This window comes from Nymphalis io, chromosome 3 (assembly GCF_905147045.1).
Source record: "Nymphalis io chromosome 3, ilAglIoxx1.1, whole genome shotgun sequence".
NCBI classification, from domain to species: domain Eukaryota; kingdom Metazoa; phylum Arthropoda; class Insecta; order Lepidoptera; family Nymphalidae; genus Nymphalis; species Nymphalis io.
This window is the reverse complement of record NC_065890.1, coordinates 4,823,786-4,839,997: the sequence shown is the minus strand read 5'-3', so window position 1 is coordinate 4,839,997 and position 16,212 is coordinate 4,823,786. Positions and strand designations below refer to the sequence as shown.

Below are 16,212 nucleotides of genomic sequence, written 5' to 3'. Positions count from 1 at the left end.
CCATTCCCTTATAGAGGAAAAGTAGTTGTCTACTTAGGATTTTTCAACCACCTGTTAAAATTTATCATAAAAATTAAATTACTGATTACAAATTCGGTGAATATTAAAATTGCGATAAAAACACTTTGAATGGTAAATTAAAAACAGGTTATAATTATAATGGTTTTATTACGAAGTATAAGCTGTTTTTTAACAGCACTATCAAAATGACTATTTACTTAACAATATTGACATGTATTTTAAAACAATACGACTAAAAAAAAACAAGTAAAACAAAAATATTAAGTAACAACTTTTCACTTAAAATATATCATTTTATAGACGTTTTGTTCCAATAATTTTATCAGCCAAAGCGTATAACTCCTCCACTGTCTGCAAGAAAATTAAAAAATAAATAATTATTTCAAGTTTGGATGGAGTTTTTATAATGTAGAAACACGTAAATAGTAAAGTTTGTATTTAAGATATTTTACTTTATTGATTATAGTACGAAAAATAAGGTAATATAGGAATGGAACATTTAAAAATGGTTATTTTTTTTTATAGAATAGGAAGGTGGACGAGCATATGGGCCACCTGATGGTAAGTAGTCACCAAACGCCCTTAGACATTGGCATTGTAAGAAATGTCAACCATCGCTTATAGCCAATGCGCCACCAACCTTGGGAACTAAGATTTTATGTCCCTTGTGCCTGTAATTACACTGGCTCACTCACCCTTCAAACCGGAACACGACAATATCAAGTACTGCTGTTTTGCGGTAGAATATCTGATGAGTGGGTAGTACCTATCCAGACGAGCTTGCACAAAGCCCTACCACCAGTAAAAATTGAACTCTTATTACATTTATTGTTTGAACTCTTATTACATTTAAATTTAAAAGAAATAAGGTTGGCAATTAGCTACCATTTGCAAAATTTTATAATGTGTTACGAGTTCAGTTATTATTCATTGTATATTATTTAAAATCATCATTGTGACTCAAGGCATTAATAATGCTACGCGAAGTACAGATTATATAATCTGTCATCATATCACTATTGTCACTAAGGATGGTGATAAAGTTACCTGATCAATGGACAATTATATAATTATTTCTTATTTTTTTAATCTGAATAACATTGGCTTTATTGATTTTTGATATAATTACAATTATTAAATATGCAAGAAGACTTGCAAAAATAAAATATTTTTGTCGTACGTGATCTTCAGCGAATCCACTGAATAGCATTGTTTCTAAACTTCAGTAAATGAGGTCAAGAATATCTTATATTTTACAAGGAGTTCTTGTAAACTATATTTTCCGCCATTCAGAAAACGACAAAAAAATAAGTTTATTACATTTTTTCTCAAATCTTGTTTCTCAGGGGCATTGTAACGAAATCTTGAACACTTCATTTATAACAATTAAAATTCAATTGTCATTTTAACTTCTATTATAAATTAATACATAGCAGTTATTATAAATTTGTTAACTATTTGTTGTTGTTATTAATGATTATGTTTGCGATTACAATTACAGAACAAGCTTATATTTTTTATTAATATTTTTTTTGTTTGTTGGCATAATATATATCAGTACTCTTTGTCTGTTAGCTCTGTCTCTACAACAGATAATTTATTTATAACGAACACAGGGAAATATATATATTTAAGATAATTATAACAACAAAAGCGGGTAATAAATCTATTTCACCGGTTATTATATTATATTGATTAATCGATACATTAATTAAATAGCAAGTGCGGTGATCACGTGGTTATTTATTGATTCTTATATTTAAATTATAAAGTGTTAGGGATTTATGTATTCTACAACAGTCTTTAAAATTGTTTATGAAAGTTTTAAATTACGCTTATATATTTTTTAGATAGTTAAATAGTATTAAATCATGATTCAAAAATTTATAAGCATGGCTATAGAAAAGGCTGACAATTAATATATCTAGAAAAAGTTCTCTACCTCGATATTGCTTTTTATAATATGTCGACTAAATGGAGCATATTTTTTCATATATGTATTGCAGAAATCTGTAGTTTTTTAATTTAGTAATAGGGCCACCCTCACCCTTTGGCAATGCAAGACTCCTTTCAAAGTCAATTCACCACTAATCATGGTAATGGTATCTAAAATGTATAAGTTTGCTGTTTATTACACAGGCTAACTCACTCTTCAAAAGAGTGCAATAAGGATAGAAAACTAGTCACTTATTTAGCTTGATATCTTCTTAATTTTCCAATAATTATTTAATTGAATAAATTAATAACCTGTTCAATTCAATTAGAATAGTGTGTGTAGCCCGCAGACCAAGTCGTAAATAATCTATATTGATCAATCTCTTTTCCGTAACGTCTACTAACTTTCGTTCTTAAAAAAAGGAGTTAAATAAGTTAGCTGTGCACTATTTTTCTAAATAATATAATAATTTGGTTATTATATTGCAATAGGCATACGTGACTAACAGGTTTGTTTCAACGAAAAGTCAAATGTCATAGAATGATAAGATCAGGGTATTCGTATCAATAAAATAGATTAGGATAATTATGATACGAGTAATAACAAGTTGAAATGTAAACATAATGATAGATAATATAAAACTGTTGCTTAAACTATTACTTTTTATTATAAAATCGGTACAATATATTATTTTATTCCGTTGCTAAACAGCATATCTCTTGCTTTTCAAGAGACGTATTATTATCGTAATTTTCTCTTAAAACTCTCTATAAAGCTATTTTAACACAACGTTATTGTATGTTAACTAGTTTAAATATATATGTGTACATACAAATACACATGATTTTGTTGGAGGTTCTTTTATAAATAAATAAATATATTACTTTAAGGCTATCCGGCATAGAACCTAGGCTCATGGTATCTAATGAAAGATATTATTAACATGTCAGAAAAAAAGTCCACGAATGGATACCACAATTCGGAAAACGTTAAGCCGCAATAGATCGACTGAGGACTTATAAAGAAAGAAAATAGGTAACCGGGGAACTTTGAATAACGTTCTTCATTTAAATTATGACATAAACATTTTGTTGCCATCGTACTCTTATATTAACAAACATCGAGGCAAATAAAATAAACTCAAAAGAAATTGTGCGTAAATATAAAAAAGTACTAAATTATTGATATTATAAGTGACCAGCTGCCAGTACCGACTTTGTCCCGTTTATAGCCGGCCTAATCTTTTTTGTATACAATTTGTGAGTGCTTACGTCACGAAAGGAGTAACTGCTCTAAATTTCAAGTCAATCGGACCTACCTAAAAAAAATAAGCTGTAACTTCCCTCAAGTTTATTTAAGACAAAATGTTACAGAAAAATAAAATAAGCAGTTTGACACAGAATTCCGAAGTTCTGTGTGTTATAGTATATTTTGAAGTTACGAAAAATTTTAAATGCATAATTATTAAAAATTGTCACCTCTGTTAGGAATATGCATTATATATTTTAACGAATATTAAATAATGTTATCTTTTACCTAAATTTTGTTCTTATTAAATTAAATTTATAAAAAAGATAAACGAAACAATACCTTAAAAAAATATATATTTTCATTATTCTGTCACTTTTATTTTTATGACACTAGATCACGTATGAATTGAACGTACCTAAGAAGTACGTATAATAGTTCACTACATGGGTGTAATTATATGGATGATCATAGAATGTTTAAAGTTTATCTAAATAACTTGAGATTCAGAGTCCAAAGGGTCAGCCTAAGCTGGTGTTTATCTAGTTCGTACCGGTTTGACACGAGCCCATGTTACTTGTTTTCATTTAAACAAAATGATCCGTATTTATTATCATTGAAATAAATTAGAAACGGTGTATATTCTGCTTTTGTATTTAGGGTCATCTTACTATTCGTTTTAATTTTAGCGGATTTTTAAATATTTCTCGAGTGTTTTTTCTTTTTAAGATTTAATGTTGACTTGTATTATAAAATTTATTTATTTATTTATTTATTGTAATTTATATGGTAAAAATATCTATTTTCATTATATTTGATTTAATTTAAAGAGAAAAAAATTGATAATCTTCAAAAAAATTACCAAGAAGTTCAAAAATTATAGAATCTTATACATAGATTTTCTCACCGTAAGACTTTTTAGTGTTTTGACGTCATTGGTTTCATATTTGAGAACAGCAAACTGTTCATCAGTGAAGCGAACGCCCTTATCGATATCCACTTGTTTGAGTTGCTCTAACTCTTCAGCGCATTTGTGAAGCAATTGTTCTGGTGTTAACTGTTCATTTTCTTCACCTGCGACTTCGGCTTCGGTTTCTTCATCTACCGTCTAATAAGTTAGAAATAAGCCATTTCAGATAATTATACTTATATATAATTATATTGTAAATATAATTGTAGCATTAAATATATAAAATGTATACATTTGAACTCAATCATTGATGATGATGATAGTGGTACTAGGAATTTGGAAACTGTGATGACCAATTTAACCAATTTTGTCGCTGGTAGATAATAAATATTCGTAATATCCCAATAACAAAATAATATATTTATGATAAGTTTAGTTTTTTTTCAGAATAAACATACGTAACCACCTTACTTTTATTATAAGAATAGATTTTATATTAATGTCTATGTGAAGTACGAAGGTAAGTGTCCTACCTGATCAAATCTTTGTGACGCCTTTAATTTTCTGTAATAAGCGTCAGCTCTTTTCTTTGCGGCTCTTGCAACTTCCTTGTTCACCATTCGCCAAAATACGAACACAGGGTGATGGAAGAGCTCGGGTGGGCATTCTTTTAGCGGTGTCTTTCCAACGAGGATAAGACGTTTTAATCTTTCCATTTCGTCAAGCTAAAAATCGTACATGACCGTAATTATAATTCATTCTTTCCATTGTTAGTAATACATTGTAATTAAATACAACATTGAATCGAAAGTGTCTAGACTTGACTTTTCTCTAGGTTAAAGACGATTACAATTTATCTCTACTGCAAACAAATATACAATATGTAAAACGGATTACAACACGTGCAATGTATTTACGAAGATAAAATAAAGTTGCACTCTTTTTAATCTTTGAATCAAGCATTATTGTCATTAAGTATACTTGCGTAGAACAAATAATGTTAATCTTTGAGATTGTGGTAGAACGATTTAGGCAAACATATTATAAAAACAGACAGAAAAATTGAAACAAAAGTCACCAATTTAATAAATATACACATGTCTTCACATATCAACTTGGGAAACATCTCCTCCGTTCTAATCATAGTACTTACGACTCTGGAGGAGATCCTCTTGTTGAGGTTTTCCTCATTGACGGCTCGAATTCTCTCTTCCAGCTCAGTCATGTAGGCTTTGTCGGTGAGCCGAACGAGATTCGAGCCCATATGCTTCTCGAGGCGGGCCCGGACATGCGGGTGAGCAAAACTGTAAATGAATAGAATTCCAATTAAGATACATTTAGTTTTTTATTTTACGAGTGCCTATAAATATTTTTAATTAAGTATTTTAAAATGTCGAATTGCTTAAACAATAGAACGTGTTCGATAAAAAAATTACCTATACCAATATAAGTCATTTAAATGATTTCATTTATTAATTAGATTATATGAAAAAGTATAAAGTTGTTAGTGAAGTATTTTTTTTTTAAATACTTTTTTACCAGCCACACTTTTATCGTTTTACTTACCATGTAGATTGCAAATTTTTAGAATTCGTTTTGAAAGAAAACGTATATAATTTTTCTTAAGGAGCGAACTGCTAAGCCGCTGGTAAAACGTCCCTGACGTAAAGTATTAGTAGTTTTGACGCTGGGCGCCCGTGTCATAGTTGAGACCTTTATATCACGGCAACGGGCAGGCTGGCACGGTATGGCACGGCTCCCACCGATACCACATGTAAAAATTTTCATGTAACGTGGTGTTTATACTTGACTGTCGATAATTTTGATTGAGCAACTCTAATTAGATTTTAGTCAGGGTTAATTCAGACTATTAGGGTCTAACAATTGTCTAGAAAAAGTAGCAAAATTTTACGTTTAAACCAAACAAATGTGTTTTAAATTAGATGGATTTGTAGTAGCTCTATTTATATGTACCAGTCTTGTGTACTAATCTTCCCGTTTTCGCATGGACAGATAAGAACTAAAATGTATTTTGGTTAGGCTTTGCGTAAAATCCGTTCTTAGTGAGAGTCTGCGTCGGGAAAGAAGTAACTGTGACAAATTTCAAGTCAAGGATAATTTAGAAGATCTTGTGATGAGTCATATTTCGCATATTGAAATCGCCCATATATATAGATTCAGGGCGATTTAAAAATATAAAAATACTGAATATTGTAATATAAAACTAATAATGCTTAAATTATTTAATTTAATTATCATTGATATTTTTACAAAAAAACCCACATTTACTTTACATTTACGAGTCTATCTACTTCTTTAGGTTTCGTGACAAAACGTTTTTGAGAATTGTCATACATGGATTCGGAATTACTGTTTCAGTATTTGGCAGCGACTCCGATGAATAAATTGAGCATTTCATAACTTTGGGCTCTCGATTGAATATCGCAATTATTCTCGAATTATAAATAAGAACTCAGAGCTCAGATATACTATTACCTCTATATAGTAAAACAAAATTATCATTTTAATAATATTTCGATAACGTCTCATATATATATGGCAAAGTTCAGACCCGCTGTGAAAATTTTAGCTTTAAAATCGGGACCAAGTATGTCATTATCTGTTTTAATGACCGATAAAGATACCGTAACGAAACTGACACATAAAAACTGTCTACACGCAACGATATTTGCCGGTTAGGTTACTATTATTGGCGCTTAAAAGGGTTCTCTTGTAATTGTGTGTACTGAGCCTTTATCGCCATGAGGCGGGTAGGTAAATTTAGGGCGGAGGCGTCATTGATAACATGTAGAACTTTGAACGTGATAGATAGCACTTAAAAAAGTATACTATCAATCTGTTCATATACAATTACACAGCGTTTTATATTGCTAGTTGAAATTTAATTATTGCATATAATAATTAATATAGTTTAATTTTTCATTTAACGAGTCTGAAACCACTAAATGAAATACGTTGAACCTTAAATATGAGAATTAAATGAATGAAATGAAGACAACTATACAATAATCTTATCAATAATAAATAAATCAACCTTAAATTTAACTTGTATATATATGTCTTTTTATTGATTGCCAATAGGTAACACACAAATAAAAAATAATATGAAAATTTGTAAACTAACTGCGGAGAAAAAGTTACTTAACTGTTTTGTCTTTGACTATTTATATATAGATATATCATGAGGTAAAAATCTGAAATCCTAATAGTTTTTTTCCGTCATAAGTTTTAAAAATGTATATACAGGTGCTTTTTGATGGCGTCCATTGATCTAATCACAAATACGTTTAAATATAAGCGTATATATTTGTCTTAGTGTGATAAAAACATTGACACTTTGAATAAGTCTCTTGTATACGTAAAATAATAGTTCTATTGTTTCCATGAAGATTCAGAACACATATATATACATTTCGCAATGTACTATAAGTGTATAATGTTCATGATTTAAATATTTTAAACTGATCGTGCCAAACAAGTTTAAATTTAAATTAGTCTTACTCATGTCAGGTGTAATTTTTCTTATCTCTGTGGTTACTGTTACTATGCTACGATATCGTGTTGTTTATTGGATACAATTATAATTTGGTACTGTTAAAGTTTCTCTTTTATAAAACTTTGGAGCGTACTTTAAGGCAATGTTCGTGAAAGTTCTGCAACTAATGATTGTTCCATTTTCAATTCATTAAGGAACATTTAGTGAATACTAGTTATTTTCTTTACTGTATATATTTTGTAAATTGTTTCATGTATTTTCAATATTAACAAATTAATAAGTACAAATTTATCGCTTTCTTAGTGAACGACAAGTTCTGTCTCACGTAGACTCTCGGGCATCCGTCACTGCATAACTCTAAATTCAAAAGCGGATCCCTTTTCGGATAGGGGCCGTATGCATAATGGGGGAATTCGCAAAATATCTCACTAGGTGGTCATAGCGCGATTCCCACTCTCGAATTGTGCAAATATGAATGCGAGAGTCTATATAGAGCAGATCCGTTTCCTCTGTGAAAAGGGCTAAAGCTTGAGGCATTGAAGTAGCGTGAACGTCTCCACGACGGTACGCGTGTTTGCTGAACCGTCATGCCAGTCTTAAGAAGGAATGACCTTTCTATTTACGCAGTTTTGTTCACGGTTGTTTTGGCGAATATTTGTACAAGATGGGACGCGAAGCAATAACGATGTTTCACCGCTGCGGAGCGGACTGGGATACCATATAGCATACGCTAGAGTCGTAATCCGCGTGGATCCGCGTAGAGTTGAGCAATGCACAGCCAGATACTTATGACATTAATATTGTCTGTTTGCAAGCAGACAGTAGAAAGGTATCTCTGAAATTGTTGTAAAGTAAATATTTTACTAGTAATTAAGGGAAAACGATGTAGAAAACTGACACGCTACGAGAATATGATTAATTACAAGATTTGTATAAAGTTAATTAACATTAACTACAGACGGAGATGAAAATATTCGATTTCATTTTTTTTTATATGTACCTACTGTAGTAGAAATATAAAGTTCAAATAAATAAGTTAAAAATATAAATATTAGAAATATTTTTATTACTGAGCTAATTCAATATTTAATGTGCTTCCTATATCATCGAACACCTCAGACATCAAATGGCTTATATACAACGGCAGTACTCAAAATTAATAATGAAAAATCGAATTAACATTTTTTTGACACATCAACAAGTGAACATCAACAAGAAAATAATTAGGTTAACATTTTTTTTTTTACTATTAATAGGCCAGCGTTTGACCGTTGACTTGCCTGATGTTAAGCATCGACAAGGTCTAAGATGTAGCACGCTTGCCTATAAGAAACCTGTTTACTCTGGATTTGAAGACACCAACATTGTACCTATCAGGAAATACGGACATGTTTTTTTTTGCCTTTAAAAATATTTCAATGAAATTGTTCACTCTTTAAGCCTCACCTTATACCCGATATCGAGATTTTACTAATAATGATGTAAGTGAATAACAAATTACATATATTTCTTTCTATTACTTCATTCGATCGATTGACCTTGTTGCAATTTTTTGTAAAGTAGTAATCACACTTTTGTTTGGAAACGTATATTGTTATTAATATTGTGTATACTCGGCATGGGGTTATCAGTTATATTAAAATATGTTATTGCAAATTTTGTTGGTAATTTATTTGAGCGGAATATCATAAACATGGCGCAATTTCTAGAGTGAAATATTTTACTAAAGCTATAGCAGAGGTTATGTATAGCAACAGGTACAGAGCTTAAAAAATCTATAAATTATGAAGAGAAGATATAATATTTCGTATTCAATTGTTTTCAATTGTTATAGCCTGTTCTAAGTGCCACCATGACGTAGTTGCCGCACTGAGGGTTGGTTCCCAACGAGTAATTCTTCAACAGACAAAAATATGAATATGTATTGTGATAGCCCGTTATAAGGAAAAGGATAATAGCTCAAATAGGGAATAAGCTCCAAGCCTTCTCCTCAAAAAGGGAGAGGAGGCCTTAGCCCAGCAGTGGGACATTCACGGGCTGTTACGAAGAAGCCCGTTATAAGCGATATCATGACATAGTCACTAGACTCAGGGTTAGCTTTCGTCTTCTGACTTTTGAATTAACAATTTCGTATACGAATTCAATACTGATTATTTGTTATAGTCCGTTATAAAGTACGGCATTACTAAGATGATCTTTACGTTATTCAGTCCAAATATGTAGAAATAATTATAATTGATAATTATCCGCAAAACATTATCACGGCACAGTTGTATGCAGAATGTTGTAAATTACATTATACTGGGCTTGCAGAGTTCACAAAATATAGGGTAGTACAGTCGACTATACCGTTGTCTACTTCAAGTCAAAGCTCATCGGTGCTGGCCCAGATCATGTTGCTTTAAGTACCGTCAAGTCATTATAATTATATACCAAACTAAACTTTTTATAGACCTATTTGGGCTGTTACCATACAATTCAATAACATATTTTTATTAAAAATTCTGTCATTTTTGCATTGGAATTCTTGTTTTGAAGCGAAATTACGCTTCAAGATTAAACGTAAAAGCGTAACAATACGTATTATTTTTTTAAACAAATGCTGAATTAAGACCACTATTATATTGTCTCTAATTAGATGTTCAGATTACATTATTCAACAGACGATCGAAGGGGTGGATTTAAGGGATTTGCTTTGTAATTAATATTTTTAATTAATTGATACAAATATTTTTTTTCGAATATTTTAAATACTTAAACAAATATTTTTATTCGAATTTTTTTTTAGTATGTAATACTGAATAAGAAGGAATTTAACAATATGAAACTATGAAATTTCACTGAAATTCCACCATGTGTAGCCACGAACCAGCATTGGAGCAGCGTGGTGGACAAAATTTCAACCCTCAAAGAGAGAAGAAGCCTTAATTCAACAGTGGGACATTAACACGTTGGTACTTTTTTACATACCTACATATTTTTGAAACTACGAAATAATAATAACCATTAGAAGATATCAGACATTAGAATTTTTTAAATTGTAAAAGCAATTATACTCGATGTTTTTTCATTGTATATTTATAAATATTAAAAACGAACTATTTCTGTTATAATTTGTAATGTATTATGTACGTAGAAATTTATACGAACAAACATCAAGCAAATCACGTAAGTATTGAGTCCCGGCCTGTTTACATATTGTATCCGAAATTACACGTTACGTCACGTTTTTGTACACGTCATTAATTTGACGCGGGAGTTTACAGCGCTGTCATATAAATACGACCCGATTATGCGAGACCTGAAGAATGCTCCTTCGAAATTTTAACTATGAAATCCCGTCTGAATCACGAGCAATAAATAGCGCGTATTTTTATGGGCCGTTACTTTTATACAGAAGTGTTTTCATGAATTACAGCTGGAAAAGACAGGAAGTGGGGGCCGAGGATACTTTTGAGTAACTATATATAATGGATTAAAATAAAAAGGAATAAACATTATAATAATATTTAAAGAAAATAATGTACTGTTTTAAGAAATGCTATTAATACGTTACTTTTTTAGTATGCACATTAAAAGTAATTTCTAACTTTTATCTTGTCAAACGATATATAGATCCAGAAAATCTTTTAATTAATCTACTGTTTTTAGTCGGAGTATACTAATAAAATGTATACTTAAACAGACCTATTTTTAGAAATACTATAATTACATAAATTATTTTCGGCGAATTACAGGCAAAAAAAGTCAAATTTGTTTCTGTCTATACAATAAACCATAAGACTAAATTTTGATGTTACTACTCAAGTGCTCGTACTGAAAATTATGTATAAAATAATTTCAATAAAAAAACTATTTAATGAAGATATATGATTTAAGGTACAAGTAAAATTGTACATTCATTAGCGAAACATATATCAATATATATTGCATGTATAAAGAAAACAGGTTATAATTTTGATGATTAAGTATCCTCAGACGAATATTAGTCATATCAATCAATATGCTGAAAGAATTGTTAAGAGTAAAAACGTGTGAATCATTTATTTAATTGTTTACAAATGTATACAAAAAGTTTTTAAAAGAAACATCACATTCTATACCCGTTTAAAAACATATATCAAATATATCACTATCAATAGAAACATTTAGAAAATCAGTAGCCAGTTAAACTGTCGGTAGTAAAACTGAAAAGCTGTGATATTTTTAAAGTCATAAAACGTACGTCTCAGACTTTAAAGCTTCTTAAATACTCCGATCTATTTACTGCGTTAGCATCACTTTCGGGGAAGTTTACACATAGTTATATTTGTACCGTCTTCATTGTGGTGGCTTGAATTGAAGATATATATAAAAACGTACATTCTCATCGTTTCCATTAAGATTTTAAGATATCCGGATCGATGGAACAAAGTATCTATTAGATTAGTTGATGACTAATCAACGTGTATGTCTATCGGCTTATAGATGCTGATAAATGTACCTGCTTATATATAGCTATTATTTTTCTGCGTCGTTGATGTTATTTTTTCAATATATTTTTTATTAGGATACGAGTAAGGTCCTACCTTATAAGGTATATAAGAAAAAATATACATAAAATTTTTATTTTTTAAATATGACATCGTATTTATTATTAAAAATAATATATGTATCTTACAGTTATCAGTTGAGTCGCCAAGGTCAATCATTCGGCTAAATATTTGTTATAAAATGTAGGTATATATGAAATTGCGAATGACGCAAAACGTTACGTTCATAGTTATTATCTCGGAAGCACTTTGTACCAGAACAAAACACATCTTGATAGAGTAAACTTTCAGATCTTCATTTAAATTTCATAATGGATTTATATATCGTTTATATACAATTTACACCTGTTAGACCCGAACAAATATTATTCAATATTCAGCTGACGCGTTAAGTTACGCTTAAACTAATAAAGGAATAAGTATGTTTTCCTATTTTTTGAGCAACAAAAGTCAAGCCATATTTCAAAGGGATTGTTATGTTTATGTTTGCACTTAATTATATGTGAATATCCCGATTGTACAACGTAATTACAAACTTAATAAATAAAATTAGTGCGTTACGTTGTGCGTTTTAAATGCGTTGAACGAAAATAAATTGCTTCATTAAATAACTGTGCTTTACTAAATTTTTAGAAGGCACCTGAGCGCTGATTTTGTTCTTGGAGATTCGATGAGTGATATTGAATCATCGCAGTCGCCTGTTGATCTGCGGCGGCCACGATCTGCTAGTAGTTCGATGGTGGTCCAGAACGAGCCCTCCGAAGCGTTCGACGACGACCGCTGCATGGTTGGTTTTGCTATGCTACTGCATGTTGCTTCATTCGCGATCTAAGGTGCAATGACTGTGGCACCATTACCGTCGCCAAGAGGCAACCACCTCAACACCCCCTTGCACCCCACGTGTCACACGCAAACATTAATCTCACGCCCCGAAACCTATCATATTCTCCCCGCTTTCATTCAAATTTATCGACAGAATGTTTAAATGGGGGTTAATTCGCTTCATTTCATCAATTTATAATTATCCGATTTTGAAAAGACCTGTTTATTAAAGCATTTCATTGTAATTTTTATTTGAAGAAACTGGAATAATATTTTAAGGTATTGTGATAAAGTTTAGTTTTAAATTTAAAGAAATTAATAATCAGTTAACGAAATAATAGTAGACATGTAGTAATAATGAGAGAAATAAAGAAGTTAGTCCACTAACGCGGAACTCTGCCCAGTGCGTCAGTTTTTTAGTTCAAAGGCTCGACTGAGGAGTGACCCAGATGGCGCCAACGTCGCCAGCCCCGACCGGGTCAGCTGATACTAAGGCCTTCGTATAACGAAAATAATCCAAACAAACTTTTAATTTATTACTTGCTGGCATGTATTTATGACTACTCATTACCAGGAATTCAGTTTTCGATCAGGCATGTTAAGACATCTAATTTTTTATAAACTCAACGAGGAAAGTCCTTAATTTTATATTATTATGTTTGGTAAAAAGATTCGTCATGAAATTGTTTATTTAGCACAATCATTTTATGGAGTAGGTGCTTGTCCATAATTTTTTCCTAATTTCTAATACTAAGTAAACAAATAAATGTAAATATATACATATAATGAGGATTATTTTCTTAACAGCCGAGCCCTAGATATATTGTAAACATAATTTTAGCACGCGAAAATCTCAGTTATTTAATTTATGGTCTGGAACCTCAATCTTTTGATATTCAGTTTAGTTAGTCGCGGTTCTGAAGATGGGTTGGATCTTTTCATATTCAGTAATACATTTCAACTCAATGTTTAGTTATGTGTATGAACTTAAACTGGGAAAAATGCATGCGATAAATCTAATATTGCTATATGATATACTGTCAGACTGTTCTGACATATTTTTCTGTTCTCTGTTCCGAATATATTTTTAGCAAAAATACAGTAAATAAAAAGTATAAAGATACTTAATAGTCAATTGATATCACTCGCTAAAAATATATTCGGAAATTACATGTGTCTAGTGATAGGCAGTCACGTTTTTATTATGAGAAATTTATCAAGAATGGTCACAAAGTTTTAAAAAAACGAAAGGTCAACATATCAAACCTTATTTTTAATTAATATCGTCAGTATCTAACTGAAATAAAATATTCGTTTAATGTATGATTTGATTTTTTTTATATGTAATTTGATTTAATTATGTTTTAAGTACTTGAATTCATGTATATTTTGTTTTTGTTAAATTTTAGTGATTGTGTAATTATCATACTTGGAAACTTAGCTGATGTATGTATTATTATTATGCTAGAAGTGTCATCATATTGTATGTTTCCCTTAAAAAATAAATAAATGCATATATTATGATAACTTACGCATATTGAATGATTTTTGCCTGCCACCATCTTGGTAGATTAGGTAACTGAAATCTTTTCATTTTTTTTCTTCCAGTTTCTCCCTCACCGACTTCATATTCCCCTTCCACCTTTATTAATCAAAAAATTATTAATGTATTAACATTCGGGGCTAATAGAATTAAAAGAAGTAATAATTTTAGATTATACTAGGTAGGTATTATCTGAGGGCGTCATGGTAGAATGCACAGCCGTGGCGACCCTCGAAAAGACGAAGAGGGTATGTACCGGTGGTTTTTCGGTGGGCATTCTGGTGCGCTAGGGCGCACTGACGTTTTAGGCACCGGCTACCACCGTTTATACGGTGATGCTCATGTGGAGGAAATGTGTATGAGCGATTCCTTCAGCGAGATAAAAAAGGTAGACATTACCTACCAGTAAGTAGGAGTTTGGCACGTCGTTAATGTGAATTTCAAACGAAGGTTTTTGCTCTAAATTTCATGTTTGCATTGTCAATATTTCGGCGTTCATATTTAGGAAATCGCTTTTTTGTTGTGTACTTATTCGTATTGTTAGTAAATTTTAATATTTGAATATTTTATTCCCTAAATGTAGAATACATTATATATAAACGTGTTTTGAAATACTAATGACTCATACCTGTATTTTAACTCGCTTGTCTTTATCATCGCCCTGAGGGTTATCATTATTTTTTGCGTCACCCATTACAATTATTTAGCGTTTAAATTTACAGAGAATTTTGTTTATAAAAATTAAATTATAATACTATTTTACATAATGTATTTTTTTATTTTCACGTAAATTTTGTATCAAAACATTAAATCAAAAAATATATCATTGATGACGGCAATTTGGAAAATGTCATTTTTCTTTTCTATTTATTTTGTAATGGATATGCACTAAACAGCCAGTATCTGTTCGAGTTAAAAATATATATACAAGTATTAATCATTAACTACTATGTAATATCTTTAGTTAGATATTAATAAACAGTAAGTTTTTATGCTCAAGTTTTTAAGTTTTTTTTTCATTTGATTTTATTAGTTAACTTTGATTAATTATATTATTCCAATTAATTATACTTTTAACAAGTCATTTATTATTGTTTAAATCTTTAATAAATATATTTTTATTTTTATTCGTATACTAATTCCAAATCTTGATGAGTGTGTTATCTTATTTATTAATTATTTTTATTATTTTTGCAAAAAAATGTACTCACATTAACAATATTTCAGGGAAGTGCACTTCCGATTTCATAACGACTAATTACTTTACGCTAATGCCTCGAAATGGTTAATGGAAATAAATCAAATGACGTTTTTTATGAAAATGACGAGTGTGAACTTTCCCAAGATAAAATAATTATTACTGAATCATTCTCATTAATTAGTGCGTATTTGTTATGCGCATTTGATCGTATGATTGTTGAAAGGCGTTATTTGACTTCTGACATTTTAGCAGTTAAATCTACGTTATTAAATTAGTAGTAATCCTTATTTCCAGTAATAGTTTTTTTACAAAACTAATATTATATTTATTTTTCTGAGGATCTACCAGTCCGTTTATTGAGAAATATTATATAATAAATGTATACAGCATCAAGCTATGACTCATGACGGCGAAGCAGCAACGTTAAACTCTGTGTAACTGGTAAAACCGCACCAAACATCTAGTTTACATTATACATTTAT

The 16,212-nt window shown here is 30.4% G+C and overlaps 1 protein-coding gene across 2 annotated transcripts; it reads right to left on the bottom strand.

Annotated features, from left to right (window-relative positions):
- Positions 1 to 157: 157 nt before the first annotated feature.
- Positions 158 to 15,813, bottom strand: LOC126781388 (uncharacterized). Of its 2 annotated transcripts, none has more exons than XM_050506348.1 (6): positions 15,741 to 15,813; positions 14,519 to 14,628; positions 5,269 to 5,419; positions 4,649 to 4,840; positions 4,113 to 4,313; positions 158 to 372 (listed from the first exon to the last, which is right to left on the bottom strand). In XM_050506348.1, the coding sequence occupies exons 2-6, from the start codon at positions 14,578 to 14,580 to the stop codon at positions 316 to 318; spliced, it is 663 nt and encodes a 220-aa protein (XP_050362305.1). In that variant the 5' UTR covers positions 14,581 to 14,628; positions 15,741 to 15,813; the 3' UTR covers positions 158 to 315. The 2 variants fall into 2 exon arrangements, with proteins under 2 accessions (XP_050362305.1, XP_050362304.1); XM_050506347.1 differs by lacking the exon at positions 15,741 to 15,813 and adding an exon at positions 15,158 to 15,360.
- Between the last annotated feature and the right edge of the window lie 399 nt (positions 15,814 to 16,212).